Source organism: Camelus ferus, chromosome 34 (genome assembly GCF_009834535.1).
Source record: "Camelus ferus isolate YT-003-E chromosome 34, BCGSAC_Cfer_1.0, whole genome shotgun sequence".
In the NCBI taxonomy this organism is placed as follows: Eukaryota; Metazoa; Chordata; class Mammalia; order Artiodactyla; family Camelidae; genus Camelus; species Camelus ferus.
The window spans coordinates 6,906,208-6,928,084 of NC_045729.1; the positions used below are offsets into that span (position 1 = coordinate 6,906,208).

General features: G+C 35.8%; 1 protein-coding gene across 11 annotated transcripts in view; it reads left to right on the forward strand.

Moving 5' to 3' along the window:
* Positions 1–21,877, forward strand: part of SOX5 (SRY-box transcription factor 5) — a 903,217-nt gene that overhangs the window by 824,720 nt on the left and 56,620 nt on the right. For all 11 annotated transcript variants that reach the window (XM_032473064.1, XM_032473061.1, XM_032473062.1 and 8 more), the window contains one exon: positions 9,614–9,760. In XM_032473064.1, the coding sequence (XP_032328955.1) occupies positions 9,614–9,760 (147 nt within the window). The remainder of the gene's footprint in view (positions 1–9,613; positions 9,761–21,877) is intronic.

Genomic DNA, 21,877 nt, shown 5'->3' on the forward strand with positions numbered 1-21,877 from the left:
TGGATACGTAAAAGATTCGAAGAGCTTTCCAGCCAGTGTCCTCCTTACCTTGCCAAATGGAGATGCATTTACTGGTTGGTGACCTCGGGAATAGATGCAGAGTGTTCATCCTCCCACAGTAATGAACAGAAAGTCTGGAGCGGCATAAAAAGGGTCAATCGAATAGGTCATACATCATATGGGGAGGCAGATGTTGGAACATATTGTAATGGATTACTGTGCAGTACATGAAGATGGCTCGTGGAGGAGAAAAAACGAGGAGGGAGTGAGAGAGAAAGAGATAAACTATCAGTTGGTTTTTTCTTGCATGACTCTCACGAATATATCTGGTTCTTTAAGGGGCTTCTTCAATTAGAAAAGTCAAAATGTTTTTCAAGCTATGTGCAATTTATTGGTGTGTAATAAAATGAAGAAAGCCCTTTAAAATCCAGTGCATTTGAAGTGTTTCTTATTTATATGCTTCAGTATCTGCAGTGTGACAGAAGCAGCGTGAGAGCATCATACCTGTGAAAAAGGTCTTAAGATTTAAGTAAGTTCAAATGTATTCTTTCATTTTTAGCAGGATGCCATCTTCACACCCTCTCAACACCGCATCCCTCTTTGATAGTTCTGTATTCCACCCAAGTATCACACTGAGTGGGACTGAATTTGGAATAAAAATATAAAGATTGTCTATGTATTATTAATACTTGGTGATAGCAGCTTTACATGGAAAATATAGCTTTTGTACCTGAATTCACTGTGGCCAGACATAATATTTTACTTTTGTATTCTAGCTTTTCTAAGACATACCACCCAGGAGTAATATCTTTAAGGAGATTTTCATAATGGTGGTAGTGTCTGCCTTGAAGCCCCTACCAGGCAGCCCCATATACCCTTAGGCATATCTTCCAAGTGGCTCACCAGTTTTCTCTGAAGACAGAACGTTCCTTTTCTGAAGTGGATAACATTTATTTGCCCCTTGTGGCTTGTCCTCTTGCCATCTTGAGCTCACCTCTGCATGTCGGCTGACCATCCAGCCTTTCCACTCAGGTCGTTTCCTTGCTTTAACCCTCTGTTGAAACTCATATTCCAACAGTTTCAACCTGTTCGTTTTTTAAATTGTGCACCATGGTTGTAGTGACTATTAGTTATCCTCCATCTTGACAAACCTGTACTGTTTACTTACTTTTTCAGTTTGATACAGTTTTTTCTTTTCCTCGAATCTCTTTAGGAATTGTGTCCAAATGCAAAAGATCCTGCATCCCCCACGTTGTGTGTACTTCCTTGAACTTGCTTGTCCAGGTGACTCTTGTCCCTTGTATACTCAATTCCCTTCGCTCCCTTGAGAACAGCTCCCCAGTTGGAACTCTAGACAGGAGGTGAAGTGAAAATCCTTCCCAAATTCCCCCAGGCACCTTTCCCCTTCTCCCGTAGTCTGTGGAGGATCTGGTGCAGCAGCAGGAGAAACACTTGACTCCCTAGCCCCGCCCCACTTACATGGGTTAGCCACCAAGGAGATTAGGGGAGAACTCTAACCATCTACCCCCTACCCCAAGCCTTTCACCCTCACACAGTCAAGACTTTGACTTGACAGAGAGTCTCAGTCTTAAGAGCTGGCTGTCAGCCCTAACTGTCTGGCTTTCTTTTTTTTCCCAGCAGTCCTCTTAGTAGTTAATAAAAATCATCAACTCAGAGCTCACTTTGATATGCTGGTATTCTTTGATGGATACCAAAAGCACATAGTCCTTTACAAACCTCCATTGCACTTCTCTGCTAGGATTTTTGGAAATTAAACAATATAAAATTTATTATTGTGTAATTATATAAAAATTATACAAGAGGAAAATATGTTTATTTGTATTACTTTTTATTGTCATTATATTTGTATCATTATGAACCTTTTGATAAAAACTATGCACTGCTATTAAATTGGACCCTCACACAGTTTTTCTAATAGGTTTTACTCTTTAAAATTAAATTTGAAAATCAAGACCTCTTACAACTCAATAATAAAATAACCCAGTTTTTTTTTAAAAAGCAAAAGATTTGAATGGACATTTTACCAAAGAAGACAGAGAAATGGCTAATGAGCACATGAAAAGATGCTCAATGTCATCAGTCATTAGGGAGATGCAAATTAAAACTACAATGAGATACCACGTTACTTCTACTAGAATAGTTATAATCAAAAAGTATTGTTGATAATACACTGCTAGTAGGAACGCCAAATGGTTCAGCCACTTTTGAAAGTTTGGCAGTTTCTTAAAAAAGTAAACATGAACTTACCATATGACCCGGCAGGTCCAATCCTAGGAATTGGGTAGCCAAGAGAAATGAAAGCACACAAAGATTTGTACTGGAGTATTCATAGCAGGATTATTCATAATAGCCTAAAATTGGAAACAATCCAAACATCCATCAACTGGATAAATGGATAAACAAATATGGTATATGCATACCAATGAACACTATTCAGCAATGCAACAGAGCAGATTACTGATACGTGCTACAATATGGTGGAACCTCGAAAACATGCTAAGTAAAAGAAGTCAGATCTCTGCTTCTTCGGTCTCTTACAGCACTGCCCCAGTAGTGTTGACTGCAAAAGAAAATAACCTCACAGCTAATCTAGAAGAAGTAGGAGGAACTCATTCTTTTGTTTTAAAAAGAAAAGGGGAGAGTTTTTTTTTTTTTTTAAGTTTCTTCTGTGATATACAGGAAAATCTTCAATACGTATAAACATGTTTTGATGGTTGATTCAAAAGTTAACTGTTCATTGGCACTAAGTACATTCACGTTGTTGTGCAACCATCATCACCATCCATCACCAGAACATTTTCATCTTCCCAAATGAAATTTTGTTCCTATTAAACAATCACATCCCTTCCTGCTCCCCACCCCTTGCCCAACTCCTGGACCCACCATTCTTTCTGTCTCAATAAAACTGGCTACTCTAGATACTTCATATAAGAGAAATCATGCCATATTTGGCCTTTTATCATTGGCTTCTTTCACTTAGCACAGTGTCTTCAAGATTCATCCATGTTGTAGCAAGTGTCAGAATTTCCTTGCTTTTTAAGGCTGAATAATACTCCACTGTACATATCTGACACACTTTGCTTCTCCATTTCTCCCTTGATGGCCACTTTGGTTTCTCCCACCGTTTGGCTGTTGGGACAAATGCTTCTCTGAACATGGGCATACAGGTATCTGTTTCAGTCCCTGCATTCAATTATTTTGGATATACACCCAGAAGAGGGATTGTTGGATCGTATGGTAATTCTGTTTCCTTTTTCGAGGAATTGTCAATAGCAGCTACACCATTTTACATTCCCAGCAGAAAAGCTTATGAATTCAAGGGTTCTAATGTTTCCACATCTTTGACAATATTTGTTATTATTTATTTCTTTTATTAATAGCTGTCCTAGTGGGGTTGAAGGGGTATCTCATTGTGGTATTCATTTGTGCCCAGCGATTTTTAAGGTATGTTTGCCCAGCTGGGAGAATGAACTGTATTTATTAAATACTTCATTAGCTTGATTTTTAAATTGTAAATTTTTATATGTTTATCACGAGTAAGTTTCTGTTTGCACTTTTGCCCTGGAATTGAGCAAATTTAAGGCCTATCCTGTTTTTCATACAGTATACTTGAATAACACCAAAAACAAAAGCTGACAATATTAGAGAAAGAAGTCCATGTTTAAACTCAAGTTGCTCTGATAATTTTCTGTGAAGAAACATTATGAAAAATAATGTGCAAAGCAAATTTATTCACATTGAAACATGCTGATATGTTTTGAAAGATTTTCTTCAGTACATTAGTTTCTCTTTAAACTCCACATTTAAGTTACATTAAGAAGCTGAAATTAAGCTATAAAGATAACACTTACGGAGCCTTGAAATTGCTTTCTGAATTTTTTCCTCACAAATGTTATTCCTTGCCCCTTCCCTTTAAAAAAAAAATGCTTTTCATACACATCATATCTAACATAAATCTTTCTGGTTGGATTTAAGCTTTAGAAGTACACATTTATCAATTTTTAAAATCATAGTAGAAAATAAAGGCAGTATGACCCAGAATTTATTAAAGTTATAATAAAATACTTTTCAATGCATATAAACAATAATAAAAAAAAATCATAGTATACTACAACACACAGATTTTTAAATCTCTAATCAAAATGGTTAACACATTATATGTATGTTAACTTTTGTTGCCAGATTTTGATCCCTGCACTTAAAAAAAATCACCTGCCATTTCTGTGCATACATTTGAACTTCAAGATGCTATTAATCAGGGAGTTTTTAGCTCCATCGTGTTCTTTTTGAAGATTTACATCTATCTGTGTTTGCTTGTGTAAGAGTTTAGAAGTGACTACTACTTATTTCTGAGTGAGAGAGCTTTCTTGATCACCAGGTGTGATAAAGCACTTCAGCTTTCATCCCTATATCTATTTAAGGGCCGATTAAAACAACCTCCTTGGTCTCATTTGGCTAAATATTAAAAATATGTCAAATTCATTTATGGTGATAGTATATCTCTTTTTTCTCTCTTTTAAGTATTGGTGTTTGATATGAGATTTTATTCAGAGAAGATGATTTTACCTATAAAAATTATAAACAATCTAGCAAAAAGAATATTAAATGGTTGCACAGTATATTAGCACTCGCCATCCAGATCTTGGAATCATTTTTTTCCCTTTTCATTTTCACAACTGTTCTTTCAACTCAAGTTATCTATTCAAATGATTGCTACTAAATTTTGATAACCTCATAACTGATATTACTACTCGTATGTTTTTTCTAGTTTAAAACACTATATATATTGCTCTCAGACATTCAGTGGCTTTCTCTTGCCTCCATATTAAATTTAAACTATTTTGCTTATATTTCAAGATTTCCTGTAAGGTGAAGTTAGCCTCCAAACCCAGTACTGTTTTGTCCTTTTCAGGGTTTGTACCTAATTAGGTGATGGTTCACTGTTCTACACCATCCTCTCTATTCCTTTTCCGACAGCCAACTCATTCCTGCTTCTGTGCCTTGCTTTAAAATGTACTTCTTTCCTAGAAGGCCACATCCTTTTTTATGCTCAGCTTGGCTACACCTCTGTAAGGAAAACGTATCAGGATGCACTGACACATCTCCTTTTTCACTGTGCATTTAACAGTGGCGTACAGTTATAGTACACTACGGTCTCGATATTTTATGTTTATCAGTCTTAACTTAGGGAAGAAACTATACTTATACATTTTCTGTATCCTCCACTGTGCCTCGCACAGTCCAGATTATAGAGTAGGAGATCAAGATATATATATTGCCTAGTTTCTTACTTGGTATAATTAATCCATTAATAATTAAAACTATTATTTATTCATCAAGCATTCTTTACCATGTGTTTTTCTGAGTATTTTATATACATTATGTGATTTATTTCTCACAGCAATCATGTAAGGTCAGTTTTATTTATCCCCGAATTTGCAGGTATAAAGGAATTGTGGTTCGGATTAATCACTCAAGGTCACTAGTCAGATCTGAGATTAGAACTGTGGTTTACCTTACTTTTAACTCTTCCTCTAAAAGTAGAAACCATAGTCCTTGAAGGAGCTTAAAATGATGAAGACACAAAAATGTAGCTTTAAGGAACAATTTGAGACAAAAGTGAGGGTCACTGATATGTATAGATAGATATATATAAACATACTTATGAACACATGAGCGCCAAACACTAAGTAACCAATGGATAGATTCCAGCCTAATTGTATGTGACTGTCTCCATTAAAAAAAAAAAAAATCATTGTCTGAAGTAAGTGTAGGGATCAGGGAAGGAAAAGGGAATAAGAATGTAATATTTTAAATAATATAAAGAATGGAAGACCTAATGCTCTGTGGAGTCGGGGAGTTTTTAAGAGATCAAACCAAATCCCTAACATGGTCGTTTCAAGATCAGGGTCAAGTTATTCTGCACAGCAGAAGTGTGACTCTGTTAGCTTGGATAACTTCACATCCCAAGTGTTCTCATTAAGCTTTAGCTTTTTATGTTTAGGTCCCTCAGTGTCTTTCTGATGTGAACAACTTAATTGTTTTTCATATAAGTACATTTATCATGATACACCTTATTTTTAACTCCAGGTTTTATCTGCCATCCTTTAAAGAAAAATGTTAGCCAGGTTTTCTTTGAACCATTTTATTTGCATATAATTACATATGAATGTAATTATATAGGAACATAATATGTAAATGAGTTATGCAGTCCACAGGCTGCTTGTCACTTCAGGTGGCTTTCCAGTGTCCATAGATTCCAAGCCCCTTCCCTCCCAACAAGGCCACCGGTGAGTCTGTGATTGTAGACCACCCCCAGCACAGACACCTGTTATTGTTCTTGATTTTGCTTTAAGAACATTTAGTAAATGAAATAAAATATTAATCGTCTGTTGACTTTCTTGTTTTAAAATCAGTTCCCTCCCAACAGACCCATGTTAATGAATAGACAGATGGACTTAATTTTTTGAAAGAATGAATTAAAATAAGTCTCAGTAGCGTTTATTTTTTAAGTTGCTCACCCTTACGCGTATAACCAGGTACGTAAGCCACGGTCAGCTTTTTTGAATCTCCTGAAGAATTTTTTTTAGCTTTTGAATGGCCAAATTAGGGCTAAGCTGTATTAAAATTTTCATTTTATTTGTGCAGACCCAAAGTAAGTTAGATTCTTTAAGGCGTGAGGCCTTTTTATGCTCCCGTCTTATAATGTAAATTTAAGGAACACGTATATTTGACACAAAATAAAATGTCTTGGAAATAGTTATTTCCTACTTCCAAACCTTGGCAAACTAGGAAAATCAGATATGCTTGGTGGCAAATGTAATGATCTGAGAATAGTGAAAAGTTGATCAGAATTGGGGAAAAGCAGGTCTATATTTCGTTCCCTTGCATAAAGAAAGCCGAGTATGAGGAAAAGGATATGGAAGATTGAGGGGGATGAAGTGCTTGCTACCTAATAGTAGCCACAGTGAGCGAGCAGTAAGCCTGTGACTTTTCTTGTCACTAATTACTCTAAATCTCTGTTTTCTGTAAAAGTATCAGTCAGGTGGATGATAGTATACTGTTTAGGAAAAAATATGCATTTAAATGGGTTAAATATATCTAAGTGAGTTTCATGTATTTTACCAATTTATCTTCTTTTCTACTCAAAAGAATTTTTTAGGACTTAATTCCATATTTAGAAGTTTAAAATAATGCATTTATCTGAATGAGGGAAGAGCATGTATAATTTTTTAATTCCAAGCATGTACCATCTCCTACCTTTAAATTCAGTAAAGTATTTCAGAATATATTTATACTTGTTTTTGTTTTTGTTTTTTTTTTTTTAGCTTCTTTGGGGGTGGGTAGGGAGGTAATTAGATTTATTTATTTATTTACTTTTTAGAGGAGGTACCAGGGATTGAACCCAGGACCCTCGTGCATGCTAAGCATGAGCTATACCCTGCCCCCTATGCTTGTATTTTTAATATTAGTTCTAATACTTCTTGAAAGTTGTGAATCTGTTTATAGTGGTTGATATTTAAACATCTTTTATGAGTAATTGGTCCATATATTTAACTAATAGTGAATTTTTAAAAAATTTTTGAAATAATTCTTTAACAATCAAATTTGAGTTTTGAATAACCACTTTGTTCACATTTTTCTTTTTAGCTACAGGTGTTACGATATCCCATGTCATCTTTAGTATTTATGAAGCAATCTTAGATTTTGTGTGTACTAAACCAGTAATATGTGTTATTTTCCAGGAATAATAGCCACTAGAATCACTTTTAAAGAAAAGGATGTAATTTATACTGCAATATGAAATTTATGAGATGTAATATATTTATCCAGACAGTATTTAAAAATACATATATTTAAAAAATTCAGTCTCAGTACATTGGACAAAATTTTAATTTGCAAAGTGATATCCTGGGATATTGGTTATTTCTTAATGGCTTCATTAACAGTTCAGGATGATGACAAAAAATTACTTTGTGAATTGCAGAATTTAATACTTAGGTTTTTAATACAAGTGTGGGAAATGAATCATCTCTGACGCTTTGAAAGTGACAAACTCTCAGGCATCATATTTGACACCATATCCTCTTACTTTTCATGTGGTCTGAGACTTATAAATTAAATCTTATTCTTCTTTCTGATTGACTGGGATAAGAAATAATACAATTCTAAAATATGCAAAAAAAAATTGGGGGCAAGGGAGGGACAGTCATTATTGATGGTATAAATATGTTTCTTTAGTGTTTCTTTTTTAGTTTGGAGTGTATCTTGCATTTGTTGACATTAAAAAAATAAGCCATAATTTTTATCAATAATTTTAATGTCCCGTTTTCATTTAGATCCAAGTATCTGAAAACCGTGAAAAGTGTGAATGTATTTTTATGTACATATGTGCCGGTCTTCAGTGTTCATTGTTTCATCTTCAGAGACCCCGCTCGCCAGGGCCTCTGGCTTGTCCTGAGTAGCTTCATCCTTTGCGATTTCTCTTCCCAAGAAAAACCGAGATAATCCAGACAGCTATTTCACAGGACTTTTCCTTGAGAGCTTTTCTCTTTAACACCAGTCTTTTTATTACAGAAGTTCTAGCTTGCGTAATAAGATCAGACAAATGAGAAATAGGAAATTGGGTTGTATTTTACATATTATATACTCTTATGTATTTATATTTATATATATATATATTGCTTCCTCAGATTTTTAAATTTTTCCAAACTGCCAAATAGAGATGAAAGAGTATTAATCTAAACATTTGAAGTGACTGAATCTAAAGCAGCCTCTTTGTTTTAAGATACTACATGATATGACTGTCATTATCAAAGTAAAATTTTCCTCTGTTATTATCAAATTACTAAATTAAATTATTATTGATTTGTTGAGTACTTTTTTGGTTATTTAGTAAGAATGGTGATGTGATGACTTAGTCTAAGAGTGTGTGTTTTAAATCGTATTCCTTAAAACTCTAATCCTCAAGTTTATTTCAGGGTTGTCTGTGTTTATATATCATGAGGTAAAGTGGAGTTCTGGCAAGTATCCAGTTAACTTTTATCAATGGAGGTAGACTGATCAGATAATGTTCTTCAGATTTCCTCCTTCCATTTCCTCCCAGTTGCTTTTTGATTGTATTTCTACACAACTAATAATCAGAAAAAAATTGTTACCGATGCACATTTCTGCACATCAAAGAAAGGAAGTACACAGAGCTTGAACCAAAATGGATAGTAAGAAAATTACTTTGTATATAAAACTGCATTCTTGTGTAACACAATGTGTAAATTTTAAAATAGTGGGGAAAATAGGTCTTAGCCAGATAATATGATCTACTTTTCCTCCATTGATATTGGCAAAGAGTAAGTATGGATGGCTGTTATTTGCTCTGAGTCCCTGGATCTGCTGAAGCAAAGTGGTATTTGTCATTTCTCCGCTGAGAAGTCAGTCATGAAAGTTGAGATGACAGCTTCTTTAAATATTCTAGGGCACTAAGCAGAAATACCCATAGGAAAAACACCACATCTGATTAGAGGTACTTTCTGAGAGGTGCATTTATTTTGTTGATGATAGTCCTGTTTTTTCTTTCCCCCCCTCTCTCCTGTAGCAGTTGTATGCTGCCCAGCTAGCTGCCATGCAGGTGTCTCCAGGAGGGAAGCTCGCAGGCATACCCCAAGGCAACCTTGGTGCTGCTGTGTCTCCTACCAGCATTCACACAGACAAGAGCACAAACAGCCCACCACCCAAAAGCAAGGTACCCTTTTGAAGTAGCTACATGTTTGGACACGTAGACTTTTACTTTTCATTCAGTCATATTTATTGAATATTTGTTATGTGCCAGCAACTGGGCTTAACTCTAGATCTTCAAGGAACTAATAGTCCAGTAGGATCAGGAAAGAGTGCCTATAAAGGCGTTTAGTCATTCATTTTTTCAACAGACTTGCACTGATAGCTGTAGTAGGAAGGGTGAGTAATGCAAAGATTCGTAAGATAGGTGTGCTGTCACCAAGTATCTTACAGTCATAAAATAGATACATGTACTCTGTGATGTAAAGTCTTATAAAGACTTAGAGATAAAGTGCGTTGGACGTTATTAGGACCAAGAGATTATTACCTTAAGTGAGAGTTCCTGGGAAGAATTTCCCAAAGGAGGGGCAGCTGAAATAGACCATAAAATATGAAAATAATTAGGGCCTACTAAAAATGTTTTATTTAAATATCAGTAACTTACTATGTGGTACAATATAGATGTAATTTTAGATGTATCATTCATCCAGTGAAATGACTGTGTGAAAATATGAAGATAACAGTAACAGCAGAAGTAAGACTGTTTAGAGGCAGTTTTGTTTTTAGAGCTACAGAAACACTTCCTGAGAGAACATGGAAATGGATCAGTGGAGTTTCAGATAATTCATTTCTTGGCTTAGAAGAAAAGAGAATCTGCAGAAAAATTAATTTTAATTTGTGGTTTTCAGTATCTTACCTAGATGATAATATATGAATGTATTAAACCTTCTATAGAAGTGAGAAGAAGAACCATAAATAATTTTTGTGATGTCACTCAGGGAAATAATCACATATTTTCTGACAACTAGAAAATACAAAGTAGAAAGCTGACACAATTTACCCACAAAATAATACTGTTTTGTCTTTTGCCAAATTACCTAGAAAATTGCTCCTGTTCTTCACTTCATGAAATCATGTTGAGATGTCTAAAGCGTAATAGGGTAAAAGTAGTCACAACAGTTGAAAGAAATGCACAGAGAAAAAAATTAGGACTGAGAGTGGGAAAACTCCAAGAACTTTTTTTAATCCTTCTGTAGTGCCCTGGCAGATGCTTCTCACTGTCGATGTATTAATCCAGGGTAGGAATCAGGAGAGAGAAAGGGATTGGTTGGTGAAATGCACTCTCGCCACCATCTTCTCAAAGCCCCCAAGTCCTGTTTTATATGTTAAGAGATGAAGGCATTTAGAATTGCAGCTTAACCTGGACAAGGAACTTAGACCATGGTTGACCAGAACACGTGCAAATAAATAGTGCAAAATACAGTACTTACTGCTGTGACATTAGGAAATAAACATCTCCCACCTTTAAGAGTTCTTCCAGCGTGTGAATGGACCGTGTATGTTCTGTGCTTGATCTGTACCTAAGGCCTGGTCGGCTTTTCTTTATATTCACAGCAGAACATACATTTTTAAAACTTGGTAGTAACTAACATTTATTAAATATAATTTAATTTCAAAGCAGTGATATTTTGGTGTCTCTGTGGACCAGCGGTTTCAGTGTAGCACATGGACAGCTAACTTTGACTAAAATAAAAATCTGCATTGTCATACACAAATAACTCTGTGAGGTATTATCTGCTGTTTTTCCGTGATTTATTAATCTGATTTCACATCATGTTTCATAATGATGCTTTTACATTAGGACATTTCATTTTATGATTTTAGAGTATATAGTTCACTTATAAATGACTAGCAGGTGTTTTTCTTGCCCCTAGAATAACTTTCATCCTTAATGTCTTCTCCCCAGATCACTTACGCAGATAGTCATGAAGCTTTTGAAGGCAGTCAGCCTCATCTGTGTGTGCATCTGTTTATTTGTTCATTCATTCACTCATCCATTCTAAAGTTTATAGAGCAGTAGCTGCAGTGATGCTTCCTTAGGTGACCGTGACAGGTGTAAAAGCGCCTGAAAGCTTGCTTTGCCACGATCGGAACACTGCTTTATGAGCTGTATGGTTCCAGACCCTCAGAGAACCCCACAGATGAGGTGCCAAGACTGATTATTTCAGTAATGTTAGAATTCTGCCGTATTCTGTGGTTTCATATACCTCCATTTATTTAGTACTAGTGAAAAAGCAGATTGTATTTCTATAGCTATGTTTTTATACAATTTAAAAAATATGTTTATAGTTTGTCTTTAAAGTTTGGTTACTTTTTAAATATTAGCCTTCATGAATTTTCTATCATATAAAGTTTAAGCAAACTGTAGATGTTGTTTTTCTTCCCATCTGCAATTATTGTAAAATACATAAAAAGTTTAACCAAGAATAAAGTGCCTCTTTTTAAAGTAATAGCCATAATTTAATAATAAAAAAAAGTCCTTTCTTTGCTCAGGGTCCTCTAGCACACTGTCTACAACCAATTTTGTTGTCAGAAAAAAATGTCTAAAATGTCTTTGTGTTTTGGCTCAGCAGTGAAGTTGAGTGGGTTAAAAATAGCCAGACCAATAAATATTACCATTGTCAGTTTAATGAAGAATAGGGCTTAAAAAATACAACCAACAGTAAATAAGGAGGACTCATTTCAGTACATAAATTCAGTTGCTTATAGGCTGGAATTGATATTCGTACATAGCGTGATGAACATTTTGCCCTTACAGAGCCATTTTTACTTATATGTAATAGTTATTATTTATTCTTATATTTATATTTTTAAATAGTCAATTCTCTGTGTCCTGGGGGGGGCATTTTCTATGTGTTTTATTGGTGGATTTTCACATCTATCTGACTATAAAATAGAATTCTTTTACTAAATGGCTTTGTGTTATCTGCCTACCTACCTGGCACAAACGAAGCTGATGATTTGTATTAAAAGTACGTTTATTGTTTGGAACAATGGAATCGTAAGCCACATCCAGGTGATGATTAAGGAAAACGATCTCATTGGCAGCTGTCAAAAATCAGCTGTGTTCTCTGGGTTTTCTTGCGTACCCTTCTTCCGAGGTGTGCCTTTGCCTTTGCCTCACGACTCTAGAGAAGGACACAAACAAAACTTATTTGCAATTTGCAAAAAAAAATGGAAGGGGGGAATCAAAAGGAAGGGGCTCCAAAAGACTGTAAAATTGTACAGCATGAGTCCTCTGATGCATGCTGTTTTCAATCTGCTGTGTGCCAGTTGGAGGCTCGGGGAGTGTGTGCGCGGGTGAGAAAGGATAATGCTGAGAAATGATAGAGTGGCTGTGACCTCCAAGCTCAGCCTGGAAATCCAAGACATTGATTTCACTTAGCATTCCTGCTGAGAAATCTGGCGGAGTTCAGTTGTAATAAAAGAACAAGATTCTGTTCTAATGGTAATGGCGTATGACAGACATATCACTTTGTCTGTCCTCAGCACCAGAGAGAGGAGAATTGGAGAAAGGTCACCTGACCTTCCTGTGGTGTTGTACGAGTGCTGGACTGAGCTTTGAACCGCTGCCTAGGAACATAATTATTTATAATATTAAATGATAAAGAAACCCTTAGAGGACTCACAGTGACCCTCCAAAAACCGCAGACAGGAATTGTGCCCTGTAAATGCGAAAACACGGAAAGAAATCTGCTCTCTTCCAAATCTGCACTGGAGAACGTGGGTAGCGTCACTTGTTGAGTGATGCGTCTTTAAACTTACTATTTTGAACTGTTTTCCTTAATGCCTGGCATGCTGTCATTGGTTAATTTTTCTTTTTTATGCCTTGATTTTATTATGCACAAAGACAAGAAATTTTTTTCATACTCTGTTTTGCCAAAGAGTGAAAAATCAAGGCCATCATTTCTCAAGTGTGACATAAAATCTTTCTTAATACATATACACTTGTCTCTTTGCCACTTACTTAATTTTTTGTCCTCTGGATCCTACTCCAAGAGTAATTTTGTCATTGACCAACAAAAGGAAATATATTTAGTTCTTCAGAGGTATTCTCGTAGCTCATGTGTGTCCTCGCAGCAGAGTTCATGGCTAAATATTGGTAATAAACTTTGAATGGAAGTATGAAATGTTGAACTTCCATGCACAAGAGATCCTGCTTAAAGGAAATTTTAGAAATCATTCTACTTCTTACATTATGGAGAATGATTTAGTTAAAGTATCGTTTAGCAGTATTGGTCCTTGAATCTCATAGACAATATTGCTGCTCTGAATCTGCTTATATTCCTTAACAAATGTTTAAACTGATTTGTTTATAGCTTAGCATTCTGCTGCAGGATGGACGCAATTTACTCAGTGACTTTCATTTTGCACCACGTATTTCTTTATTTAAATGGTTTTCTGCATTGTTTGCTGCAATCTTTTAAAAAACCTAGAAAGCCCTTACGTTGTGATAGTAGTTAACTCTCTTAATAATATTTGTTTGATAAGAATAAATTATTTCTTTTAAAAATAATAGAATCAATATCAGCCTTAAGATAGTTAGGAGGAGGAGGCTTTTTATTTGGTTTCACACACAACTCAGGCAGTTGTTAGTAAAGAATAAGCTTATAATTTCGTGTGACCAAGAAATCCTCACATGTTGTAGATGTGCTAACCATCTGAACTTCAGATTTTAAGTGTTTTGCCTTTGCGAAAGTAACCACCTTTTGGGAAAATTTTAAGTGCAACTTATAAATACTATGAAACATCTCTTGGTATTTGAGGAAAACTTAAACATTGCCTGCAGCTAACCAAAGAGTAGTTAGTTTGAAAAGCTGATGACAAGAGAGAATTCCTGGGTGCTTTTCTTTTAACCTTCCTATGACCCCAGTCATACCCCTGGTCACAGTTGTGTCTCTGTCAATGACAGAAGCACATAGATTGTCCAAATCAATTTTTTTTTGTTGTTCTTTTCAAATACTTCTGGCCATGATGTTCCCATTTGCTCAGCAGTAGCACCTGGGAGGTATGACAAGGAAAAGAAATATTTTTCCAACAAGCCAGAAGAAGCCCAAGCCAGCTGACCAGACACAGTCAGATAGTTTCAGGGGCCGTATCGCTTCAAATTCAGAAGCAGGAAGTGAAGCTGTGTTGTTTTATCTGATGCTCTTTCACAGACGCAGAAGTGAAGATCTCCTCTGATTTTGTAGCCAGGTGCTTACGTTAGTAATGTCAGGTGTGACTCCTAGTAAAGCACTTATTTTTTGCTGTAATGGTACCAATCACATAGTTTCATGCTATCAAGGAATTACTTTAGCAGTCACACTGATCTCCAGGGTAGAACTGTGTAGTGTAGTACCATGAGTCACAAAGTGTGGTACACATACACACAAATTAGCAATTTCTGTTGGCGGTATGAACAATCAGAGGATAATCATGATTCATCTTAATTGAAAATTAGTTCCAACAGGAGAGTTAGGAAAAGAAGCTTTTTTTGCTCACTTTGAGACAGTTATAATGCCAATTATAATGCTATGCCGGTGCCAGTTGGGGCGAAAGGTTGACTAAAAAAAGTGCACGTCCAGTATGACCACTACCCAGTCAGACCGGCATCACACTGACTATAAAAACACTATTTTTAATATTTGACAGAAACATCCTTTCAAGATAAAGCAAAAGACATCAAAGAGATTTCGTAAATTTGAAATGGACCAGGAAATGCTAAGGTCTCCACAGTAATATTTTCATTATGAAAAGTTCAGAAAGCAAGAAAGCACTGCTCAATACGATCACAACTTCATTTAGCATTTTCACATTTCACCTGGCCGTGGAAAATGTTTAGTAGTAGTAACTGCTGGAGATGTGATTTCCAGCATGTAAAAATTCCTGGACTATTACTACTTGACTTATTCTTAAAGCTTTTCAGGTCAAGAACTCAAATAATCGTTACTCACTACACAGAGCTAGCACTGGTCTCCGAATGTAGTGCTTCTGAGTAATCCACAGTGCTTGAATAGCGTTAATCAAAGAGGGGCGTCCATTTGTCTGTGTATGTAAGATCAAATAAAATCACTGATCCATCCTGAAACTATTGGACCTAGTACTTTTGTAGATCTCCTTTCTCCTAAAACTTCGAAACAGAATGGAATGTTGGTCTCAGCTAATAATAACCACATTTAAATTGGCTGCTTTCTAGTCCTCTGCTTGAAACACTGTCCGGCATACCAATTAAATGCCAGAATCTTCCGAACACCTTGCCCTGTTCAGCTGCTCTGTGCTTTGTTGAATAGCTTTTGAACACCCCTCCTTCCCCCATATTTCAATATCTATGAAATAACAATTTTGTGAGCCTTTGAGATGCGATATGGATGTGTCGGACTCAAGAGGTGAAATGTGGCCACTATCGTTGTCATCTCTTCCTGGGTGGGACATGTTTACAGTAGGTATCACATAGTAGCCCTGTCATTTTAAATAAAATAGTTTTCTTTTTGTGGTCCCATGTTGCTAAACTGAAATATGTTAAATGAAGTGTTATCAGCAGAACCCCTGTGATGAGCCTCCTCCTTTCCTTTTCATCTGTATTCAGTTAACAGGAATCTCAAACAGCTAGGTACTTAAACAGCAGCTTGTCTGAGCGCAGTGGTATTAAATGTCCAAGTACGTCATTTGGTGATACATTGTTATGCCCCGAAAGAGGGGGATGGGTCACATTTGTAACATTAAAAACAATAAAAAATTATACAGCAAAGAGACAGACTAGTTATAATTTTGGCAATTTTTTTTTTTTTTAAAAGGCAAAATACACAGAGGGATTTAGGTAGTTTCCCCTGAATTTAGCTGGCCTGGCCTGTGTTCCCCAGTATACTGATTCTGTTTTGACAGGAACCTGTCTAGAACACGGCAGCCAGCTCTGATGAGCCATGTCAGAGCTTTTTAATAATGCAAACCATGGGGAAAGCCAGAGGAGGTTGAGCCTGTGCAGACATGGGAAGAGTCACAGAATCACATTTTTTAAAGTGGAAGTTGTCATCAAAAATAGGTCTAACCCAAAACAGATTTACCATCCAAAAAGCTAAGCATCTAACTCATTTTGCTGTTAAACCCTAAATAGTGTAGGGAAGAAAGACCGAACAATGTGAAGGGATGTCCCTGTACAGGAGGGCTGGCTGGTACAGCACCAAGAAACATCGTGGCTAAACTGAGTCATTAACACGTCAGAGACTGAGACAGCGAAAGTGCACTTCTGTGGTCTTCTTTCCTTTTAGGGAATCATTTATAATTCGAGCTTCCTAAAACAGTCTTCAAATCAATTAAAGTGTTTAATTTGCCGTCTTAAATTATTGATCATTTGAACTATTGATTCACCCCCTTCCCTCCTTTAGCCTTGACCTGTGCTAGAACTGATGAATAGATTGAGAAGTGAAACCGTGGATGACTGCCCGCTCTAAAGCTCGGGTCTGAGTCTCTCTCTCCATGTAATTGAGCACATTCTGCTTACTCATTCTCTCCTGTTCGTAAAACAGGAAGAATTTTAGTAGTCTCTTTCACAGAGCTGCCCCGAAGTATAGATTCATTCTCTACATGACAACACATATTAATACCTTAATAGATTGATGGGAAATAGAATATATGCATATTTATTTGTTAAATTTCATCAGTAGATTTTTCTCTAGAGAGAGCAAAGCATTCTAATATTTTTAAGTATTATGAAATAAAGAATGGAAAGAAAGCAATACAGTAAACAGATGTGAATGTAAGAGTCAAAGAGATGTTACCTAAGACAGATGCAAAACTCAAAGTATTCAGAAGTTTTATTTATATAACAAAATGTATCAGATGTTTTGTTTATAGAATTATGGAAGTTTAAGAAAGAAGGAAATTCAGGAAGTATTCCATCCAACACACAGTAACTCAGTCACAAGGTCACTTTGCCTCTGCCTAGTCTCCATCAACGACGCAGGGAGTCCACCACTCCATGAAGTGGCGTCATTATTCAGAGTAACTCAGTGTCAACAATATTCTTATTTAAATGGAACTGTAATCAGCTTTCCTGGATTTCAAATTACGGCTTCACTTAAATGACTACTGTATTTGTTAGTAAAGTAGTAGAAAACGCAACCCAAACTGGATTAAGCTGAAAGGAAACATATTCAGTCACAGTAAAAAAAAAAAAAAGTTTTATTTCTTTATTAAACATTCATTATTAATTAATATAAATAACTTTATTTTAAAAAGGTATTCTGATTTCAGGTGTGGTTTAATAGAGAGACAGGCAGTATCACTGGGAATTGATTTCCGGCTCTCAGCTCTGTTCTTCTCTCGTTCTCCGAGGCACTGTCCTTTCCGGTGCTCTGGCGCCCTATGCTTACATCCTCCGTTCACTGATTAATGCGTGCCCGTTGTGTACCAAGTTCAGTTCAGGACAGTAGAACCACAGCTCCTACAGCTGTGAACAGGACAGTTTGTCTTAAGATCTTGCAGTCTAATGGGAAGTGATAAACTGTGAGCAGTTAAACAGATAATTTCAGATATTAGTAAGTGCTATGAAGGAAATAAAACGTGGTGAGAGTGCCGAGGACAGGCATGGGACTCTCCCTGAGACAGAGTACGAGGGAAGCCCTCTCTGAGACGGCAGTCGTGCACAGGAAAGTACCTGCAGAGGTCTGAGGAAAAGATACTCCAAACAGGAGGACCCGCTATTGCAGAGACCCTCGCATGTGGGCGAGGTGACAGATTCCAGGCTTAGAAAACAGGCTGGGGTAGCTGAAATGCAGTGAGCATGAGGGAGAATCAGAAATGAAGTTAGGAATGAGAAAGACCACATCATATAGGGCTGTTACATGTTAAGGAGTTTGAATTCTATTCTAAGTGCATTCACTTTTTAAGAGAAATTTTATCTTTTCCGTGTGTCATACCACTTGTTAAACTCTTGCAATTATCTACTCATTGTCTTCCTTTCTTAGGGTGTTAGTCTTTTCCTTTTATCCTTTGGATCAATCAATTAATACTTTAAGCATGTCTGCATTACTTCCCTAGAAGCACCCTGGAATCTGAGCCCTAATGACATATCCTGGACCTTGCCATTAGAGAGACAAAATTTAATTCAACAAATATCTATTAATCTATGTGTCTGTCAGAGTCCTAGCACCTGAGGATACTGGTGAACGGGGTAGACAGATCTCCGTCCTCATGGAGCACTGTGTAGGTGGTGAGGCATGTGGTGAGGGATCCAGACAGAAAAAGACAGTCACCTACAGTCTGTTAAGAGCAGCAAGTAAGGGCCTGCAGTATGGATTTAACCTAGAATATTTCCTGGGTTTTCTTTGGATTCACTTTATCAGCTTTTTTCATTAGTAATATAAGAAAACACTCACAATTGATAGTACCTGTCACCACCTATATGAAGCAAATTGCGTGGTTGAGTTTTTGGAGTGAGTGTTTTGGTACTAAAAAAAATTGTTGATTTTTAAATCGTCACCTTAAAAAATAATTGCTATATATTAGTACTCATGAGTTTTAGAATTCTTATTTTCCTTAACGTCTTTTGAGTAGATTAACAAGTCACATAAGAAAACAGACCCTAATTTCTAATCAGATTTTTAGTTTTGATACTAGTTTTTTAATTTTTGATTTTTACCCCAAACTTTGTAACCCAGTGTGATTTCAGTGGATCTGCCCAAGTGCAGCAGACTTTTAGCTGTCTTTAAAAACAATTACTGAAAAGTGTGCTGCAAACTTAAAACAGTTACAACAGGGTAGTTTTAAAGTTATGAATAACATTATTTTTGTCATTGGGATAAACCTGCAGTGTCCTGAACTGAGCATTTTGGACAGGACAGCATTCTTGCAAAGTGAATCACACGCTCTCTCTTACTCTCCGTCTCTCTCTCCCACCTCCCTTCTCCCTTCCTCCAGTTATAAGCTTTATTAAAGTCACACCTTTTGTCCTATAAACATGGAATGCCACTCACTTAAAAAAAAACTTTTCTTAAGTTTATGTAAAACTTGTATAAATAATGTGTTTATTTTCTTGTTAAAAATTCAGTATATGGTTTATTTAAGCATGTACATTCATAATGCACTTAAAATTCTATTTATTATACTTACATTGAGTTTATACACAAACTTCTAATGTATCTATTTTATTGTATTATATTCTATAAAGTGAGATTCTTTTTTAGTTATGCCTCTTTTCACATTTTCTCATGCACATACGATATGGTAGTGGCATTAATTGCACAAAGTTAACTTAAGTTAATCCAGAGCCTGTCCAAAAAGTTGTAGTGAACTTCTCCATCATCATTCCTGCAGTTACTCATTTCTTCTAATAATCAACTAAAGCAGACAGTCATTCTTCATCGTAGTTTTTTAAACAAAGACCAGAAAAGTTGTGTAACTTGATTAGCGTTAAATGTGGGGGGAAATGCCTTCGAGAGATGGACAGTAAGTGGTGTAATTCACCTTGACGGTGAGTTATTGCTAGGGTCTGCTTAATATGATCAGGGAAGTTTGCAAGCACACGTTCCTTATGTCACGTATCTTAAAGTTTGAGAGCAAAGGAGATACAAAATAACATTCAAAATGCAGAAAAGCTCTTTTTTTTTTTTTTTGAAATAGAGAATAATTTTATAGTCCTCTAGTTTTACTTAAAAATAGATTTGAAATTTTTTCTGTACTAAAGAAAGGATTTTGCTCATGGAAATTTTAATCATAAATATTAAATTTGAAAATTGCATTCTTAATGGCTCAGAATATTGAATATTGCTCAGAACTTGTTTAACAGAGTGCTGCTGGGAAAGCAGCATGCCTGAAAATGCAAGTGGCAAAGTATCATAGCTGTTTTCTTTAACCTGAATCGAACTTATATGTCCTCAGATTCTCAGGGAAAGAATGTACCCGTTTCCTAGTCCTGGACATCCTTGTAGATAATATAATTGAATGCTTCTTAGAATTACACTTCCCTCCCCTTGTGAGTTGCAAGACTTACAATATTGCAATTACAAAGTTGCAATATCCTATAGCTTTTGGCCCTTGCAACTTACAGCTATGGACTAGCTGATTCCATTGGGTGACTTTTTCAGAACCCAGCAGTTCATCCTTTATGATTATGGTTTCTCAAACCAAAGGATAAGGATGAGCTCACTAAATTTAGAGAAAATGAGGACCAGAATTTTCGTTTTACAGGTTTTCCATTACCAAAACAGTATGAAGAGAAAAAATGTATACTTAAATAGGAAAAAAATTGTATCCCCCCCACCCCATTGTTTCCCAATACCAGAAAAGATGAAAAACCTTACATTTTCATAAAACCACGAAATACTTTTTATTAAAGTTCTGTTAGAGTTCTTTGCAGGACCAGTGATCAGTACTGAGACTCCATACGAGACTTTCATTTAAATACCAGGCCTTTCAATAACCAACAAATTTTCTTTTTTTCTATTTTATTATATAATTTGAGCTGGTATGGTTTGTTGAGTAATTTTGATGACTTTTGATAGTGTAGATATTTCATAAATAGGAGAAAAAGAAATTGAGACCAAAAATAGAAGGGATGAAATACTGCAAAAAATTTTCTCTTGTGGTATTTCCAGTAGCACCTAAAATAACATAAGGAAAAATTGCTGTTGTGAAGTATGTATAAAAGCCTTGTGACAGCAATAGGAATGTCCTTAAATAGGTACTGATTTTTGTTTTCTAAACTTCTCCATGCAACTCTTCTGAGGATCAAAGTTTCATTTTAAGTCTGCGGGAGCTCAATATTCAGGTCAACCCTATATAAATACAGGGCAAGAAAAGAATTTTGGGTCAAATGGTGGAATTTTTAGTGCCAGTTTTCATGCACATAGTGCTGTCATTTATCTAAAAAAGATGGTTCTGATCCAATTTTAAGAGAACCTCTGGTAATTTTTGTTTGATTTGGTTTTGCTTGTCTTTTTCTATTAGCATTCATAGATTCGCAGTGAGCTGGAATTCTGATCTGCTATATATGGGACTATAATTTATGGACTTGCAACAAACTAAATGAAGGAAAGATCAATTCCATAAGATTGATTATATTAGGAACACTTCCTTTACCCATTGAATTTAAGTGGCTGGCCCATAATACGAGCTCAATAAATGTTTACTAAATGAAATGTTTATATTACACAACTCAATCTTAATAATAGGAATTGAAACCTTAGTTATCACTGTGACATAATTTTCACTGTTTGTTTTTGTGGTTAAATTTATTAATGCAACATTATCTAAGAGAATGTATCTG